The sequence below is a fragment of the Sebastes fasciatus genome, chromosome 6 (genome assembly GCF_043250625.1).
Source record: "Sebastes fasciatus isolate fSebFas1 chromosome 6, fSebFas1.pri, whole genome shotgun sequence".
NCBI classification, from domain to species: domain Eukaryota; kingdom Metazoa; phylum Chordata; class Actinopteri; order Perciformes; family Sebastidae; genus Sebastes; species Sebastes fasciatus.
The window spans coordinates 26741536-26758092 of record NC_133800.1 but is presented as its reverse complement, the minus strand read 5'-3'; the positions used below and the strand labels follow the sequence as shown (position 1 = coordinate 26758092).

Genomic DNA, 16557 nt, shown 5'->3' with positions numbered 1-16557 from the left:
ATCTATCAGAAACTACTAAGAGGAGCTACTATTGATCAACCTGTAGAGCAAACAACAATATGCATGTAAATAAGTAACAGATATAAAATGTTCAGTGTTCAAAATGAGCAACAAAACGTGGACTTTGTCTCCATCTTGTGGCGTTTTACGGAAAGTAAAATGTGTCCATGCAATCACATGTTGTATACATACTGTACATTCAATAATGTTGATGACATTATGCACATGTGAGCATGTTGTCCCTGAAAACTGCATTCAGTAGGTTACAGAATGAATCAAATGTAAAAGTGAAATCATTTCTTAAACAATGTTGTCTTCTTGGAAATGCTTATCCATCTCTACAGCCTTCATACACTGTGTTAGCATTATACAGTCCTGCTGACTGACTCAACTGGTTTAAAGAAACACATCTTTATAGTGAACATCTTAATGCTCCTTAAGGTCAGTTTAGACAGCCATCACTACATCTCTGTGTATACAACCCTCAGTGCTCCCTCTCTTCAGTGAGGCTGTCTAGAACAGACTGGAGTATCAACACACTGTTACGACTTCAACTAACAAAGCTGATCAACAACTGACATGATTCTGCTTGTTTGTTTGTTTTTATATGAGATTATAATGATGCAGTGAAGTTGTAGGAGGGTAAAGTTGAACCATCTTTTAAATGTGATTTCTGACTGTTTCTAATGTTGACAACACACACAGTGAGGTACAGACCAGTGTGAGAAGCAAAACAACTCCATCTAAATTAAACAAGTTGCACAATTCATTTATTCCTCACATGTTTTCAGCTATTTAGCCGTCATCAGGCTGCTATGAGGTTGTTTCTACAATCAGTTAATTAGTCATGTGTCTTTATAGAAGCAAATAGAGCGGTGCAGGGATGATGAATTAATGTAGGCCAACCTGGAAGTCAGCATCACAAAGCCGATGGGATTTTTACAATGTCAAACTTTCTGCTTTCCATCAGCAAGTGCTCCTCTATTGGAAGTTAATTTACAAACATAACTTTACACCACATAACACACCTCAAATTATTCTCTTTATTTGATATGTACAAATTAATTTGAGATGAGCACTGTTTCTTTTAATTTATGTGATATATACTGTATATATATATATATATATTTATATATACAGTATATATATATTTTTCTCATTTATTATTTTTTATTTCTTGTTCCTTGACCAGTTTTACTTTTTTTTATTCTATTTGAATGTTTTTTATATATATGTTGAGATTCAAAACTAAAACAACTCATCAGAAGATCCCAAAAATATCAAAAACTTAAACTAATGATTGAAACTACTATATAATGTTGTTTGACTCAAAACAAGATGCTGATAACCAGAATAATTAACAGCTTTTATCTTTAGAAGATAAAAGCTCGACACAAGATGTTGTTGTGTTTCAAACACATGGGCCAGGCGTGGCCATCGAACAGGCTGGGGGGGTCTGGCACAGTGTAGTTCCTAGAGCACTAGGAAAGTTACAAGATGTACATTTTATAAAGATATATTGGATTTAAATTTTATATTAAAAAAAAACATGAAACTAAATTGTACTGCTGATATTTCCTTTATTTTGATCACAAACTGGACATTGTCATTTATCATTCATATTATTGATCATGTATACACTACAAAAAATATCATATACAGTTTGAAGAAGCGCTGTAAGAATTAAAGACTGAAACAAAGCATGTTTATATTTTTATGATCCACACTGTTGACTTGATTTTGGCATTGTATATATTTTTGTATATATTTACACCATATTGTCATAGACTTTATATTTACACTTTTTATATTTACACTTTTCTCACTTTTTGTTGCAACTGCTGCACAGCAATTTCCCTCAGGATGAATAAAGTTTTATCTTATCTTAAAATAAAACACCATTAAAACAAAAGATCCAAAACTAAAATAACTCATCAGAAGATCCTACAAAATATCAAAAACTAAAACTAATGGTTGAAACTACTATATAATGTTGTTTGACTCAAAACAAGATGCTGATAACCAGAATAATTAACAGCTTTTATCTTTAAAGTTTGTCTCCTGATGATGTGATACAGATTTTGTAGCCATATTTTCTTGTGGATTAATCTTAGTTACCGTCTTCAGCATGTTTACTAAACAACAAATTCTTAATTTCTCAAGGTATTTCCGAAAAATGAATTTCAGATATAAGAAATTACTTTTGTGTTCATATTTTTAAAATGGGTTACATTAAACAATAAAGGAAGATGAAAACAGTTTTGCATAATTCATTTGGGACAGTAGAGACAGGACAGAGAAACAGTTTCTGTCAGAACTAACACCAACGTATCTGAACATCTCAGAGAATCTCAGTTTGACAGATTTTGATATCAGCAGTTTTAGCATCACCAGCCAGTCCAATAAGGAACCATGGGAAGAGTTTCTCAGTGAAAGTGTCTCTGTGAGTGCAGATGTGAGTCATGTCTTCAGGGTCGTAGAAGGACACCTCCCCCCTGTCATAGTCCAGCTGGACTCTGATCCTCTGGAGACTCTTCTTCACTCTGATTGTCTCACCAACAACATTAGTGTAATTTTCACTGAAAAGACACCAGATTCCATCTTCTGGTGAAACTCTTGCGTTCTCCTTCCTGTCAGCTGACTCTTTAGCCAAACCTAAAAACCAGACAGGATGGTCTCCCACCTCCACCTCCCAGCTGTGTTTCCCTGAGCTGAAGCCCTCAGAGCCCAGAACAGTGTGATACTTAGTGTGTCTCTCTGGATTGTTAGGAAGCTGCTGGATTGTGTCTACACGTCTCAAACTGGTCAGATCATCAGACAGATAGAGCCAGCGGTGTGCAGTGTTTGGGTCCAGAATGACAGGACTGAAGTGGACCTTGTCCTTCATCTTCTCCCAGACTCTGAAGGACAGGTTGCCCAGGTGTTTGGCCACATCTATCAGCGCTCCTGAGACCAGCTGTGGATCTGACAGTGAGCACTGGACTCTGGCTCTGGTCTGAGTGGCTTTATAACTGCTGAGGAAGGGCCCGTTGTGTTTCTGCAGGTCTTCTTCAACAGCAGAGATACTGTCTGACAGAGAGGAGATGTGCTCCTGAATCATCTTCATCTCTCTGCTGATAGTCTTCCCCTTCTGCTCCTCTTCCTCCCTCAGAGCTGCCAGTCTGGACTCCTCTTCCTCTTTCAGGAACTGGTGGAGCTTCTTGAACTCTGCTCTGATCTGCCTCTCTGTGGACAACAGCTGCTTCTTGGAGTGCTTAACTATTTCATCATATGTTTTCTCTACTTGTTTGTGTGTGTCCCTCTTGTCCTGTAGAGACTCTAAGTCAGATTTCAGCTGGTCCTTCAGGTCACTGACTGCTTGTTCTACAGGAACCACCTTGTGACTCTGGTGGAGAGAAAACTCACAGACAGGACACACAGCTCTCTCTTCATCCTTACAGAACAGTCTAGGCTCTTCTTGATGTTTACTACACACCACCTCCACCTTCTTCTCTTCTTTTTCTGTCTCAGATAATCCAGCTTTCTGTCTCTCAGCAAACGAGTCAGACAGTTCCTTCAGAGTAAAGTTCACTGCTGGTTCATCCGTTGAGGACTTTGTTTTACAAATAGGACAGTTTTTGTTTTCAGCTTGTTCCCAGAATTTCTTCAGGCAGCTTGAACAGAAGCTGTGGCTGCAGCTCAGAGACACAGGATCTCTGAAAGTCTCTGAACACACATGGCAGTTCAGGTAACGTTCAAGAAGAGCTCTCTCAGCCATTTGTCTTGGTATCTAAATTGTCTTTCAAAAGCAAGACTCACCGAGTTACTGTCCCGTCTCTTGATTGCTTCAATTAATCCAAACGTGTGTTTTCCAGCAGAGATCTCACACCCTGTGATGGCGTCTCAGCTCTGATCAACAATGTCAAAATCTACTTTCATTTACACTCACCTCTGCCACAGGGTGAATTATTATCAGGAAATGGTGCCATGTCATTATGTCACCAGCAGATGGTGTCAGGATGTCATTCAGAGTCCAACACTTTCCTCTTGATGAAAAACAATATATATATATATTTTTAAATCTATAACCAATTTTCATAGACTAAACAAAATAAAATGCAAAATATGTATAAATAATTGTGACTTCTCCTTTTTTGTTTTCTAAATAAATAATAGAAATGTTCATAAAATGCCAAAAACAAGGAGATGATTGTAATGTTTTAGTCTAACGAGGACTGAACATTTCAACAGGCTGACTGACACTAAACCAGTTGCATGACTTTGTTAGTTTCATCCAGTTGGACTAAATATATAGCACTCTCTAAACCTGCACTTATAGGAATTAAACTCGTTTTTTATTTTTCATTTCATTTGCTTATTCTCCTATTCATCACAAGTCAAAGTGGTCAAATGTCTGTGCAATGTATTTTGAGAGTATTTTCTAAAAAGAGAAAACTCACTAAAATGACTGTTGTTTTTCACATTGTGTCACAGTAAATGTACAAATAACAATCATGATATAGAATCTACATAAAGTCTCTCAACCTGACTGTATTTGTTTTACTTTCTGGCACATTTTCTCTCTCATTCATTCATTCATTCATGAGTTTTGATGATGATGGTACAGCAGCTCAAAATAAATGCTGGCCTCTTAAGAGCTGAAAAGACTCATGTCTGAGATATAATTCAATCTGAATCATGTGTTTGAGATGATTTGACTCATTTGGTGCCTGATGAAGCAACAACAACATCAAGAGACACAGCAGTGATGCATTTCTTAGATACTCTGGACATAAAGTATGTTGACGAATATGCATTAAAAGAAAAATCTATCAGAAACTACTAAGAGGAGCTACTATTGATCAACCTGTGCAGCAAACAACAATATGCATGTGAATAAGTGACAGAAATAAAATGTTCAGTGTTCAAAATGAGCAACAAAACGTGGACTTTGTCTCCATCTTGTGGTGTTTAAAGAAAGTAAAATGTGTCCATGCAATCACATGTTGTATACATACTGTACATTCAGTAATGTTGATGACATTATGCACATGTGAGCATGTTGTCCCTGAAAACTGCATTCAGTAGATTACAGAATTAATCAGATGCAATAGTGAAATCATTTCTTAAACAATGTTGTCTTCTTGGAAATGCTTATCCATCTCTACAGCCTTCATACACTGTGTTAGCATCATACAGTCCTGCTGACGGACTCAACTGGTTTAAAGAAACACATCTTTATAGTGAACATCTTAATGCTCCTTAAGGTCAGTTTAGACAGCCATCACTACATCTCTGTGTGTACAACCCTCAGTGCTCCCTCTCTTCAGTGAGGCTGTCTAGAACAGACTGGAGTATCAACACACTGTTACGACTTCAACTAACAAAGCTGATCAACAACTGACATGATTCTGCTTGTTTGTTTGTTTTTTATATGAGATTATAATGATGCAGTGAAGTTGTAGGAGGGTAAAGTTGAACCATCTTTTAAATGTGATTTCTGACTGTTTCTAATGTTGACAACACACACAGTGAGGTACAGACCAGTGTGAGAATCAAAACAACTCCATCTAAATTAAACAAGTTGCACAATTCATTTATTCCTCACATGTTTTCAGCTATTTAGCCGTCATCAGGCTGCTATGAGGTTGTTTCTACAATCAGATAATTAGTCATGTGACTTTACAGAAGCAAATATAGCGGTGCAGGGATGATGAATTAATGTAGGCCAACCTGGAAGTCAGAATCACAAAGCCGATGGGATTTTTACAATGTCAAACTTTCTGCTTTCCATCAGCAAGTGCTCCTCTATTGGAAGTTAATTTACAAACATAACTTTACACCACATAACACACCTGTGTGGAACAATAGACACATTTTGTGGAGTAAAAAATCAGTGTACATAGAGGTTTGGAAATCCAAAGGGATTTGGGCTGTAGCCCATTTCATGGATGGCAGTGGAAACTTGTGACAGTATGAAGAGTTTTGTGAGAAGTTCTCAATCCAATGTACCGTTAAGAACTATAATAGAAAGATAAAAGCCGTACCAGCTTCCCTTAGATCAGGGGTCAGCAAGCTTTACTATCAAAAGAGCCATTTTAGGCAAAGAAAAAAAGAAAATCTGTCTGGAGCCACAAAACATTTGAGCATTGTGATGAAGGTAACACAGTTTATAGTCTAAGTATATAGCATATAAGTCTAATACAGTGAGGGCCAAAGTGCAAATGTACTACGGAGTATAAGGGCCACATTCAGGGGAAAAAATCAGAGATTTCCAGAATAAAGTCATAATATTACGAGAAAAAAAGTCGTAATATTACGAGAATTGAGTCAACTTTACAAGAAAAAAATTGTATTATTACGAGAATAAAGTTAGAACTTCATAAGAAAAAAATAAAATATCACGTAAAATTACTAATTTATAATATTATGATTTTATTCTCATAATATTACGACTTTCTTTTCTCGTAAACTTCTGACTTTATTCTCACATTACAACTTTGTTTCTCGTAAATGTATGACTTTATTTTCATAATATTACAACTTTTTTCCCGTAATATTATGACTTTATTCTCGAAATCTCAGATTAATTTTTTTTCCTCAATGTGGCCCTAATACTCTGTCATACCGTCGTACATTAGACCTACAACAATGATACATAAAAAATGAAAATGTAAACAAAAAACAGTTATTAATTTCCATGTTTATAAATCCACAGGGAGCCACTGGAGAGGAGCTAAAGAGCCTCAAGTGGCTCCGGAGCCGCAGGTTGCTGACCCCTGCCTTAGATCAATGGTGATAGAAGACATCTTGTATTCAAATATCTCCCCTAGTCTAAGACAACTCTGTGTAGAAGGAATTGATTTGTGTGACAGCAAGATTACCAACAAAGTTATTAGGAATATTCTGTTCAGAGAATACTTCCCTAACCCAGTCAGGAGAAATTATGTTTTCAAGGAATTTGAAGCTGAAGAGTTTAAGATAATACGGAGAAGATATATTTCATTCCCTCTCCCTCCTAAGGTGAAAGAGGTGAACTTCAAAATCCTGAATGAGATTTACCCAACGAACGAATTCTTAAGACTGATGTTTAACTTTGATTTGAATAACTGTGTATTTTATAAAAGTGAAATTGAAAGTTTGGAACATGTGGTTTTTTTTTATTGTGAATCAGTGAAGTTTTTCTGGAATGACATGCAGAGCTGGCTACAATCCAAGAGGACTGAGCTGTCACCATTCAGAGAGAAAACGGTCAAATTTGGTATCTTTGCTGCCAATCAGAATTTGGATTTTGTTATCAATATTTCACTTTTATTAACCCTCCTGTTGTCCTCGGGTCAAATTTGACCTGTTTTCAAACTTCATTATATCATAAATATGGATTTCTTTAATCTAATTACCCAAAAATAACATGGATGGTTGCCTACTCAAAACAATATTCTGACTAAAAGTTTACATATACCAGTATGTGATAAAACATCGACATTATGTTCCTCTGATAATAACTTTAGTCAAAATAATTCACAATATCTGGTTGTTTTTTTATACTAAATAATTTGGTATAATTTCACGGAAATTAGGTTTATTAACCTTAATTTCCCCCAAAATAGTGTAAAACTTAATAATTAGGAATGAAGTTGGCCAAAAAGGTTTAACACAGAATTGGTTGATAGTTTATACTGTATGCTTTATAAAAAGTCAAACCAGACCGGGTTCATTTTGACCCGGGAAGACAAAAGTTGCATGGTCGACGGACGGGAAGAAACAGGGTTAAGTAAATTTTTATACATTAATGTAGATAACTCAAAACTAAACCCTGTCTGACTATGAAGAATGAGTTAAGACTGCTAAGTAAATCTTTGTCGATTATGACTGACTAAAAAACTTGCTAAATTATTCTCTTTATTTGATATGTACAAATTAATTTGAGATGAGCACTGTTTCTTTTAATTTATGTGATATATACTGTATATATATGTATATATATATACATATATATACAGTATATATTTTTTCTTTTTTCATTCATTTATTATCTTTTATTTCTTGTTCCTTGACCAGTTTTACTTTATTTTTATTCCATTTGAATGTTATTTTTGATATATGTTGAGATCCAAAACTAAAACGACTCATCAGAAGATCCCAAAAATATCAAAAACTTAAACTAATGATTGAAACTACTATATAATGTTGTTTAACTCAAAACAAGATGCTGATAACCAGAATAATTAACAGCTTTAATCTTTACAAGATAAAAGCTCGACACAAGATGTTGTTGTGTTTCAAACACATGGGCCAGACGTGGCCATCGAACAGGCTGGGCGGGTCTGGCACAGTGTAGTTCCTAGAGCACTAGGAAAGTTACAAGATGTACATTTTATAAAGATATATTGGATTTAAATTTTATATAAATAAAAACATGAAACTAACTTTTAGTTCTGATATTTCCTTTATTTTGATCACAAACTGGACATTGTCATTTATCAGTCATATTATTGATCATGTATACACTACAAAAAATATCATATACAGTTTGAAGAAGCGCTGTAAGAATTAAAGACTGAATCAAAGCATGTTTATATTTTTATGATCCATACTGTTTACTTGATTTTGGCATTGTATATATTTTGGACTTACACCTTATTGTTAGACTTTATATTTACACTGTATATATTTACACTTTTCTCAATTTTTGTTGCAACTGCTGCACAGCAATTTCCCTCAGGATGAATAAAGTTTTATCTTATCTTAAAATAAAACACCATTAAAACAAGAGATCCAAAATTAAAATAACTCATCAGATGATCCCAAAAATATAAAAAACTAAAACTAATGATTGAAACTACGATATAATGTTCTTTGACTCAAAACAAGATGCTGATAACCAGAATAATTAACAGCTTTTATCTTTAAAGTTCGTCTCCTGATGATGTGATACAGATTTTGCAGCCACATTTTCTTGTGGATTAATCTTAGTTACTGTCTTTAACACATTTTTTCTAAAAACAAATCCTTAATTTCTCAAGGTATTTTCAAAAATGAATTTCAGATATAACAAATAATTGGGTTCATGTTTTTACAGTGAGTTGCATGAAAACAATAAAATAAAATTTATTAATTTGGGATTGGAATTAATTTTACTACTTTGTCTATTTGTGTCTGTAGATTTCTCCTAAATTCACCCAAAGTTAGCTATAGATAATGCCTCATTTGCATAATTAAACATAACATTTCAGAAACTTATAATACAAAAAATAATTGTCTTAATGTCAGTAATCAACTGGGGAAGTTTCATGGTGATATCTATTAGTTAAATATTTGACCCTATTCACCTGTAGAGTTTCCCCTTAAAGAATCACACAGCTGAAACAAAGTGTTTGGTATAGTGGATACAGTAGATGTTATATTGTGGTCTGATTAAACACAAGATGATGATAACCAGGTTAATAAGTAAACTGATTTGGAGCTGTATGAAAGTTTAAGACCTGATGATGTAATGCAGTTTAAGTATTGACTAAATATTATTTCTGTTATAACTGTTGATTGTCTTGATTATTTCAATGAGATCTAGACAGACAGTGAAGTCAGATTAAAGTCTGAACTAACACCAACGTGTCTGAACATCACAGAGAATCTCAGTTTGACAGATTTTGACATCAGCAGTTTTAACATCACCAGCCGCTCCAATACTGAAATATGGGAAGAGTTTCTCAGTGAAAGTGTCTCTGTGAGTGCAGATGCGAGTCATGTCTTCAGGGTCGTAGAAGGACACCTCCCCCCTGTCATAGTCCAGCTGGACTCTGATCCTCTGGAGACTCTTCTTCACTCTGACTGTCTCACCAACAACATCAGTGTATTTTCCACTGCGATGAGTTAAACTCCAGATTCCATATTCTGGTGAGGTATGTAGCCCTCCCTTCCTGTCAACAGACTCTTTAGCCAAACCTACATTCCAGTCAGGATGGTCTCCCACCTCCACCTCCCAGCTGTGTTTCCCTGAGTTGAAGCCCTCAGAGCCCAGAACATGTGCATACTTAGTGAGTCTCTCTGGATTGTCAGGAAGCTGCTGCCTTGTGTCTCCATGTCTCACACTGGTCAGATCATCAGACAGATAGAGATAGCGGTTTGCAGTGTTTGGGTCCAGAATGACAGGACTGAAGTGGACCTTGTCCTTCATCTTCTCCCAGACTCTGAAGGACAGGTTGCCCAGGTGTTTGGCCACATCTATCAGCGCTCCTGAGACCAGCTGTGGATCTGACAGTGAGCACTGGACTCTGGCTCTGGTCTGAGTGGCTTTATAACTGCTGAGGAAGGGCACGTTGTGTTTCTGCAGGTCTTCTTCAACAGCAGAGATACTGTCTGACAGAGAGGAGATGTGCTCCTGAATCATCTTCATCTCTCTGCTGATAGTCTTCCCCTTCTGCTCCTCTTCCTCCCTCAGAGCTGCCAGTCTGGACTCCTCTTCCTCTTTCAGGAACTGGTGGAGCTTGTTGAACTCTGCTCTGATCTGCCTCTCTGTGGACAACAGCTGCTTCTTGGAGTGTTGAATCACTTCATTGTATGTGTTCTCTACTTGTTTGTGTTTGTCCCTCTTGTCCTGTAGAGACTCTAAGTCAGATTTCAGCTGGTCCTTCAGGTCACTGACTGCTTGTTCTACCAGAACCACCTTGTGACTCTGGTGGAGAGAAAACTCACAGACAGGACACACAGCTCTCTCTTCATCCTTACAGAACAGTTTAGGCTCTTCTTGATGTTTACTACACACCACCTCCTCTTTCTTCTCTTCTTTTTCTGTCTCAGTTGATCCAGTTTTCTGTCTCTCAGCAAACGAGTCAGACAGTTCCTTCAGTGCAAAGTTCACCAAAGAACCGTCTTTAGATGATTTTCTTTTACAAATGGGACAGTTTTTGTTTTCAGCTTGTTCCCAGAATTTCTTCAGGCAGCTTGAACAGAAGCTGTGGTTGCAGCTCAGAGACACAGGATCTCTGAAAGTCTCTGAACACACATGGCAGTTCAGGTAACTTTCAAAAAGAGCGGTTTTCTCAGCCATTTGTCTTGGTATCTAAATTTCTTTCAAAAGCAAGACTCACCGAGTTACTGTCCCGTCTCTTGATTGCTTCAAATAATCCAAATGTGTGTTTTCCAGCAGAGATCTCACACCCTGTAATGGCGTCTCAACTCTGATCAACAATGTCAAAATCTACTTTCATTTACACTTCCCTCTGTCACAGGGTGAATTATTATCAGGAAATGCTGCCATGTCATTATGTCACCAGCAGATGGTGTCACGATGTCATTCAGAGTTCAACACTTTCCTCTTGATTAAGAACAATACAATTTCTTTTCAAAAATATAATCAATTTTCAAAGACAAAAAACAATAAAATGCAAAATATGTATAAATAATTGTGACTTCTCCTGTTTTGTTTCGCTAAATAAATAATAGAAATGTTCATAAAAATGCACAAAAACAAGGAGAGGATTGTAATGTTTTAGTCTAACGAGGACTGAACATTTCAACAGGCTGACTGACACTAAACCAGTTGCATGACTTTGTTAGTTTCATCCAGTTGGACTCAATATATAGCACTCTCTAAACCTGCACTTATAGGAATTAAACTTGTTATTTACTTTTCATTTCATTTGCTTATTCTCCTATTCATCACAAGTCAAAGTGGTCAAATGTCTGTGCAATTTATTTTGAGAGTATTTTCCAAAAAACATGAGAGAAAACTCACTAAAATGACTGTTGTTTTTCTACATTGTGTCACAGTAAATGTACAAATAATAATCATGATATAGAATCTACATAAAGTCTCTCAACCTGACTGTATTTGTTTCACTTTCTGGCACATTTTCTTTCTCGTTCATTCATTCATTCATTCATGAGTTTTGATGATGATGGTACAGCAGCACAAAATTAAAGTTGGCTTCTTAAGAGCTGGAAAGACTCATGTCTGAGATATAATTCAATCTGAATCAAGTGTTTGAGATGATTTAACTCATTTGGTGCCTGATGAAGCAACAACAACATCAAGAGACACAGCAGTGATGCATTTCTTAGATACTCTGGACATAAAGTATGTTGACGAATACGCATTAAAAGAAAAATCTATCAGAAACTACTAAGAGGAGCTACTATTGATCAACCTGTGCAGCAAACAACAATATGCATGTAAATAAGTAACAGAAATAAAATGTTCAGTGTTCAAAATGAGCAACAAAACGTGGACTTTGTCTACATCTTGTGGCGTTTTACGGGAAGTAAAATGTGTCCATGCAATCACACATGTTGTATACATACTGTACATTCAGTAATGTTGATGACATTATGCACATGTGAGCATGTTGTCCCTGAAAACTGCATTCAGTAGGTTACAGAATTAATCAAATGTAAAAGTGAAATCATTTCTTAAACAATGTTGTCTCTTTGGAAATGCTTATCCATCTCTACAGCCTTCATACACTGTGTTAGCATCATACAGTCCTGCTGACTGACTCAACTGGTTTAAAGAAACACATCTTTATAGTGAACATCTTAATGCTCCTTAAGGTCAGTTTAGACAGCCATCACTACATCTCTGTGTATACAACCCTCAGTGCTCCCTCTCTTCAGTGAGGCTGTCTAGAACAGACTGGAGTATCAACACACTGTTACGACTTCAACTAACAAAGCTGATCAACAACTGACATGATTCTGCTTGTTTGTTTGTTTTTATATGAGATTATAATGATGCAGTGAAGTTGTAGGAGGGTAAAGTTGAACCATCTTTTAAATGTGATTTCTGACTGTTTCTAATGTTGACAACACACACAGTGAGGTACAGACCAGTGTGAGAATCAAAACAACTCCATCTAAATTAAACAAGTTGCACAATTCATTTATTCCTCACATGTTTTCAGCTATTTAGCCGTCATCAGGCTGCTATGAGTTTGTTTCTACAATCAGATAATTAGTCATGTGACTTTACAGAAGCAAATATAGCGGTGCAGGGATGATGAATTAATGTAGGCCAACCTGGAAGTCAGCATCACAAAGCCGATGGGATTTTTACATTGTCAAACTTTCTGCTTTCCATCAGCAAGTGCTCATCTATTGGAAGTTAATTTACAAATATAACTTTACACCACATAACACACCTGTGTGGAACAATAGACACATTTTGTGGAGTAAAAAATCAGTGTACATAGAGGATTGGAAATCCAAAGGGATTTGGGCTGTAGCACATTTCATGGATGAGAGTGGAAACTTGTGACAGCATGAAGAGTTTTGTGAGAAGTTCTCAATCCAATGTACCGTTAAGAACTATAATAGAAAGATAAAAGCCGTACCAGCTTCCCTTAGATCAGGGGTCAGCAAGCTTTACTATCAAAAGAGACATTTTAGGCAAAGAAAAAAAAAGATCTGTCTAGAGCCGCAAAATATTTGAGCATTGTGATGAAGGTAACACAGTTTATAGTCTAAGTATATAGCATATAAGTCTAATACAGTGGGGCCAAAGTGCAAATGTACTACGGAGTATAAGGGCCACATTGAGGGAAAAAAAATCAGAGATTTCCAGAATAAAGTCATAATATTACAAGAAAAAAATAAAATAACACGTAAAATTAAATAAAAAACTTCTGACTTTATTCTCACATTACAACTTTGTTTCTCGTAAACGTATGACTTTATTTTCATAATATTACAACTTCATTTTCGTAATATTATGACTTTATTCTCGAAATCTCAGATTTATTTCTTTTCCTCAATGTGGCCCTAATACTCTGTCATACCATCGTACATTAGACCTACAACAATGATACATAAAAATGAAAATGTAAACAAAAAACAGTTATTCATTTCCATTTGTATAAATTCTCAGGGAGCCACTGGAGAGGAGCTAAAGAGCCTCAAGTGGCTCCGGAGCCGCAGGTTGCAGACCCCTGTTATATATCAATGGTGATAGAAGACATCTTGTATTCAGATATCTCCCCTAGTCTAAGACAGGTCTGTGTAGAAGGAATTGATTTGTGTGACAGCAAGATTACCAACAAAGTTATTAGTAATATTCTGTTAAGAGAATACTTCCCTAACCCAGTCAGGAGAAATTATGTTTTCAAGGAATTTGAAGCTGAAGAGTTTAAGATAATACGGAGAATATATTTCATTCCCTCTCCCTCCTAAGGTGAAAGAGGTGAACTTCAAAATCCTGAATGAGATTTACCCAACGAACGAATTCTTAAGACTGAGGTTTAACTTTGATGTGAATAACTGTGTATTTTGTGAAAGTGAAATTGAAATTTTGGAACATGTATTTTTTTTATTTTATTGTGAATCAGTGAAGTTTTTCTGGAATGACATGCAGAGCTGGCTACAATCCAAGAGGACTGAGCTGTCACCATTCAGAGAGAAAACGGTCAAATTTGGTATCTTTGCTGTGAATCCGAATTTGATATCAATATTTTATTATTATTAAGTAAATCTTTGATACATTAATGCAGATAACTCAAAATTAAACCCTGTCTGACCAGTATGAAGAATGAGTTAAAACTGCTAAGTAAATCTTTGTCGATTATGACTGACAAACAACCTGTTAAATTATTCGCTTTATTTAATATTTACAAATTAATTTGAGATGAGCACTGTTTCTTTTAATTCATGTGATATATACTGTATATATATATTTATATATTTTTTTCTTTTTTAATTCATTTATTATTTTGTATTTCTTGTTCCTTCACCAGTTTTTTATTTTATTTGAATGTAATTTTTGATATATGTTGCAATCCAAAACTAAAACAACTCATCAGAAGATCCCAAAAATATCAAAAACTTAAACTAATGATTGAAACTACTATATAATGTTGTTTGACTCAAAACAAGATGCTGATAACCAGAATAATTAACAGCTTTTATCTTTACAAGATAAAAGCTCGACACAAGATGTTGTTGTGTTTCAAACACATGGGCCAGACGTGGCCATCGAACAGGCTGGGCGGGTCTGGCACAGTGTAGTTCCTAGAGCACTAGGAAAGTTACAAGATGTACATTTTATAAAGATATATTGGATTTAAATTTAATCGAAAAAATAACATGAAACTAAATTGTACTGCTGATATTTCCTTTATTTTGATCACAAATTGGACATTGTCATTTATCATTCATATTATTGATCATGTATACACTACAAAAAATATCATATACAGTTTGAAGAAGCGCTGTAAGAATTAAAGACTGAATCAAAGCATGTTTATATTTTTATGACCCATACTGTTTACTTGATTTAGGCATTGTGTATTTTTTGTATATATTTACACCATATTGTCATAGACTTTATATTTACACTTTTCCCACTTTTTGTTGCAACTGCTGCACAGCAATTTCCCTCAGGATGAATAAAGTTCATCTTAAAATAAAACACCATTAAAACAAGAGATCCAAAACTAAAACAACTCATCAGAAGATCCCAAAAACATAAAAAACTAAAACTAATGATTGAAACTACTATATAATGTTGTTTGACTCAAAACAAGATGCTGATAACCAGAATAATTAACAGCTTTAATCTTTAGAGTTCGTCTCCTGATGATGTGATGCAGATTTTGCAGCCACATTTTCTTGTGGATTAATCTTAGTTACCGTCTTCAACACATTTTTTCTAAACAACATATACTTAATTTCTCAAAGTATTCTCAAAAATGAATTTCAGATATAAGAAATGATTTATGTGTCCATGTTTTTACAGTGAGTTACCTTAAAACAGTAAAAGAATATCAATTAATTTTGGACAGTAGAGAAAAACAATATCTGTGACCCTCAACAAATCATAAAAATATAAAAAAGATAACAATCAATCAGAGCCAGAATGTGTTTTGATGAACTGAGACTCTGAGTGTAAAGTGTAAAACATTGAAATTATAAATCAGAGCTGAAATAACTCATCATAAGATCCAGAAATCTGACAAACTAAAAATGTTGTCTGATGATGATAAAAGTTAAGGAGAGACACTACAGGCAGAAACATTGTTTTTCATACACTGGTCAATTTTGAGATTTTTGGGCTATTTTGCTTCAATAACACGTCTTCTTTAAGACTAGTGGAAAGAAAACATCCATAATACACATTTAGGTGTTTATTTTACTACTTTGTCTGTCTGTAGATTTCTCCTAAATTCACCAAAAGTTAGCTCTAGATAATGCCTCATTTGCATAATTAAACATAACATTTCAGAAACTTGTAATACAAAAAATAATTGTCTTAAAGTCAGTAATCAACTAGGGAAGTTTCATGTCGATATCTATTAGTTAAATATTTTACCCTATTCACCTGTAGAGTCTCTCCTTAAAGAATCACACAGCTGAAACAAAGTGTTTGGTATAGTGGATACAGTAGATGTTATATTGTGGTCTGATTAAACACAAGATGCTGATAACCAGGTTAATAAGTAAACTGATTTGGAGCTGTAGGAAAGTTTAAGACCTGATGATGTAATGCAGTTTAAGTATTGAGTAAATATTATTTCTGTTATAACTGTTGATTGTCTTGATTATTTCAATGAGATCTAGACAGACAGTGAAGTCAGATTAAAGTCTGAA

At 35.2% G+C, this 16557-nt stretch overlaps 1 protein-coding gene across 1 annotated transcript; it reads right to left on the bottom strand.

Annotated features, from left to right (window-relative positions):
• Positions 1 to 9580: 9580 nt before the first annotated feature.
• LOC141770096 (nuclear factor 7, brain-like) lies at positions 9581 to 11029 on the bottom strand. The gene has a single exon (XM_074639760.1). The coding sequence runs from the start codon at positions 11027 to 11029 to the stop codon at positions 9581 to 9583; it is 1449 nt and encodes a 482-aa protein (XP_074495861.1).
• Positions 11030 to 16557: the final 5528 nt, after the last annotated feature.

Coding starts and splice junctions, on each gene's coding strand:
- LOC141770096 (XM_074639760.1), bottom strand. CDS start 11,029: ATGGCTGAGAAAACCGCTCTTTTTGAAAGTTACCTGAACTGCCATGTG.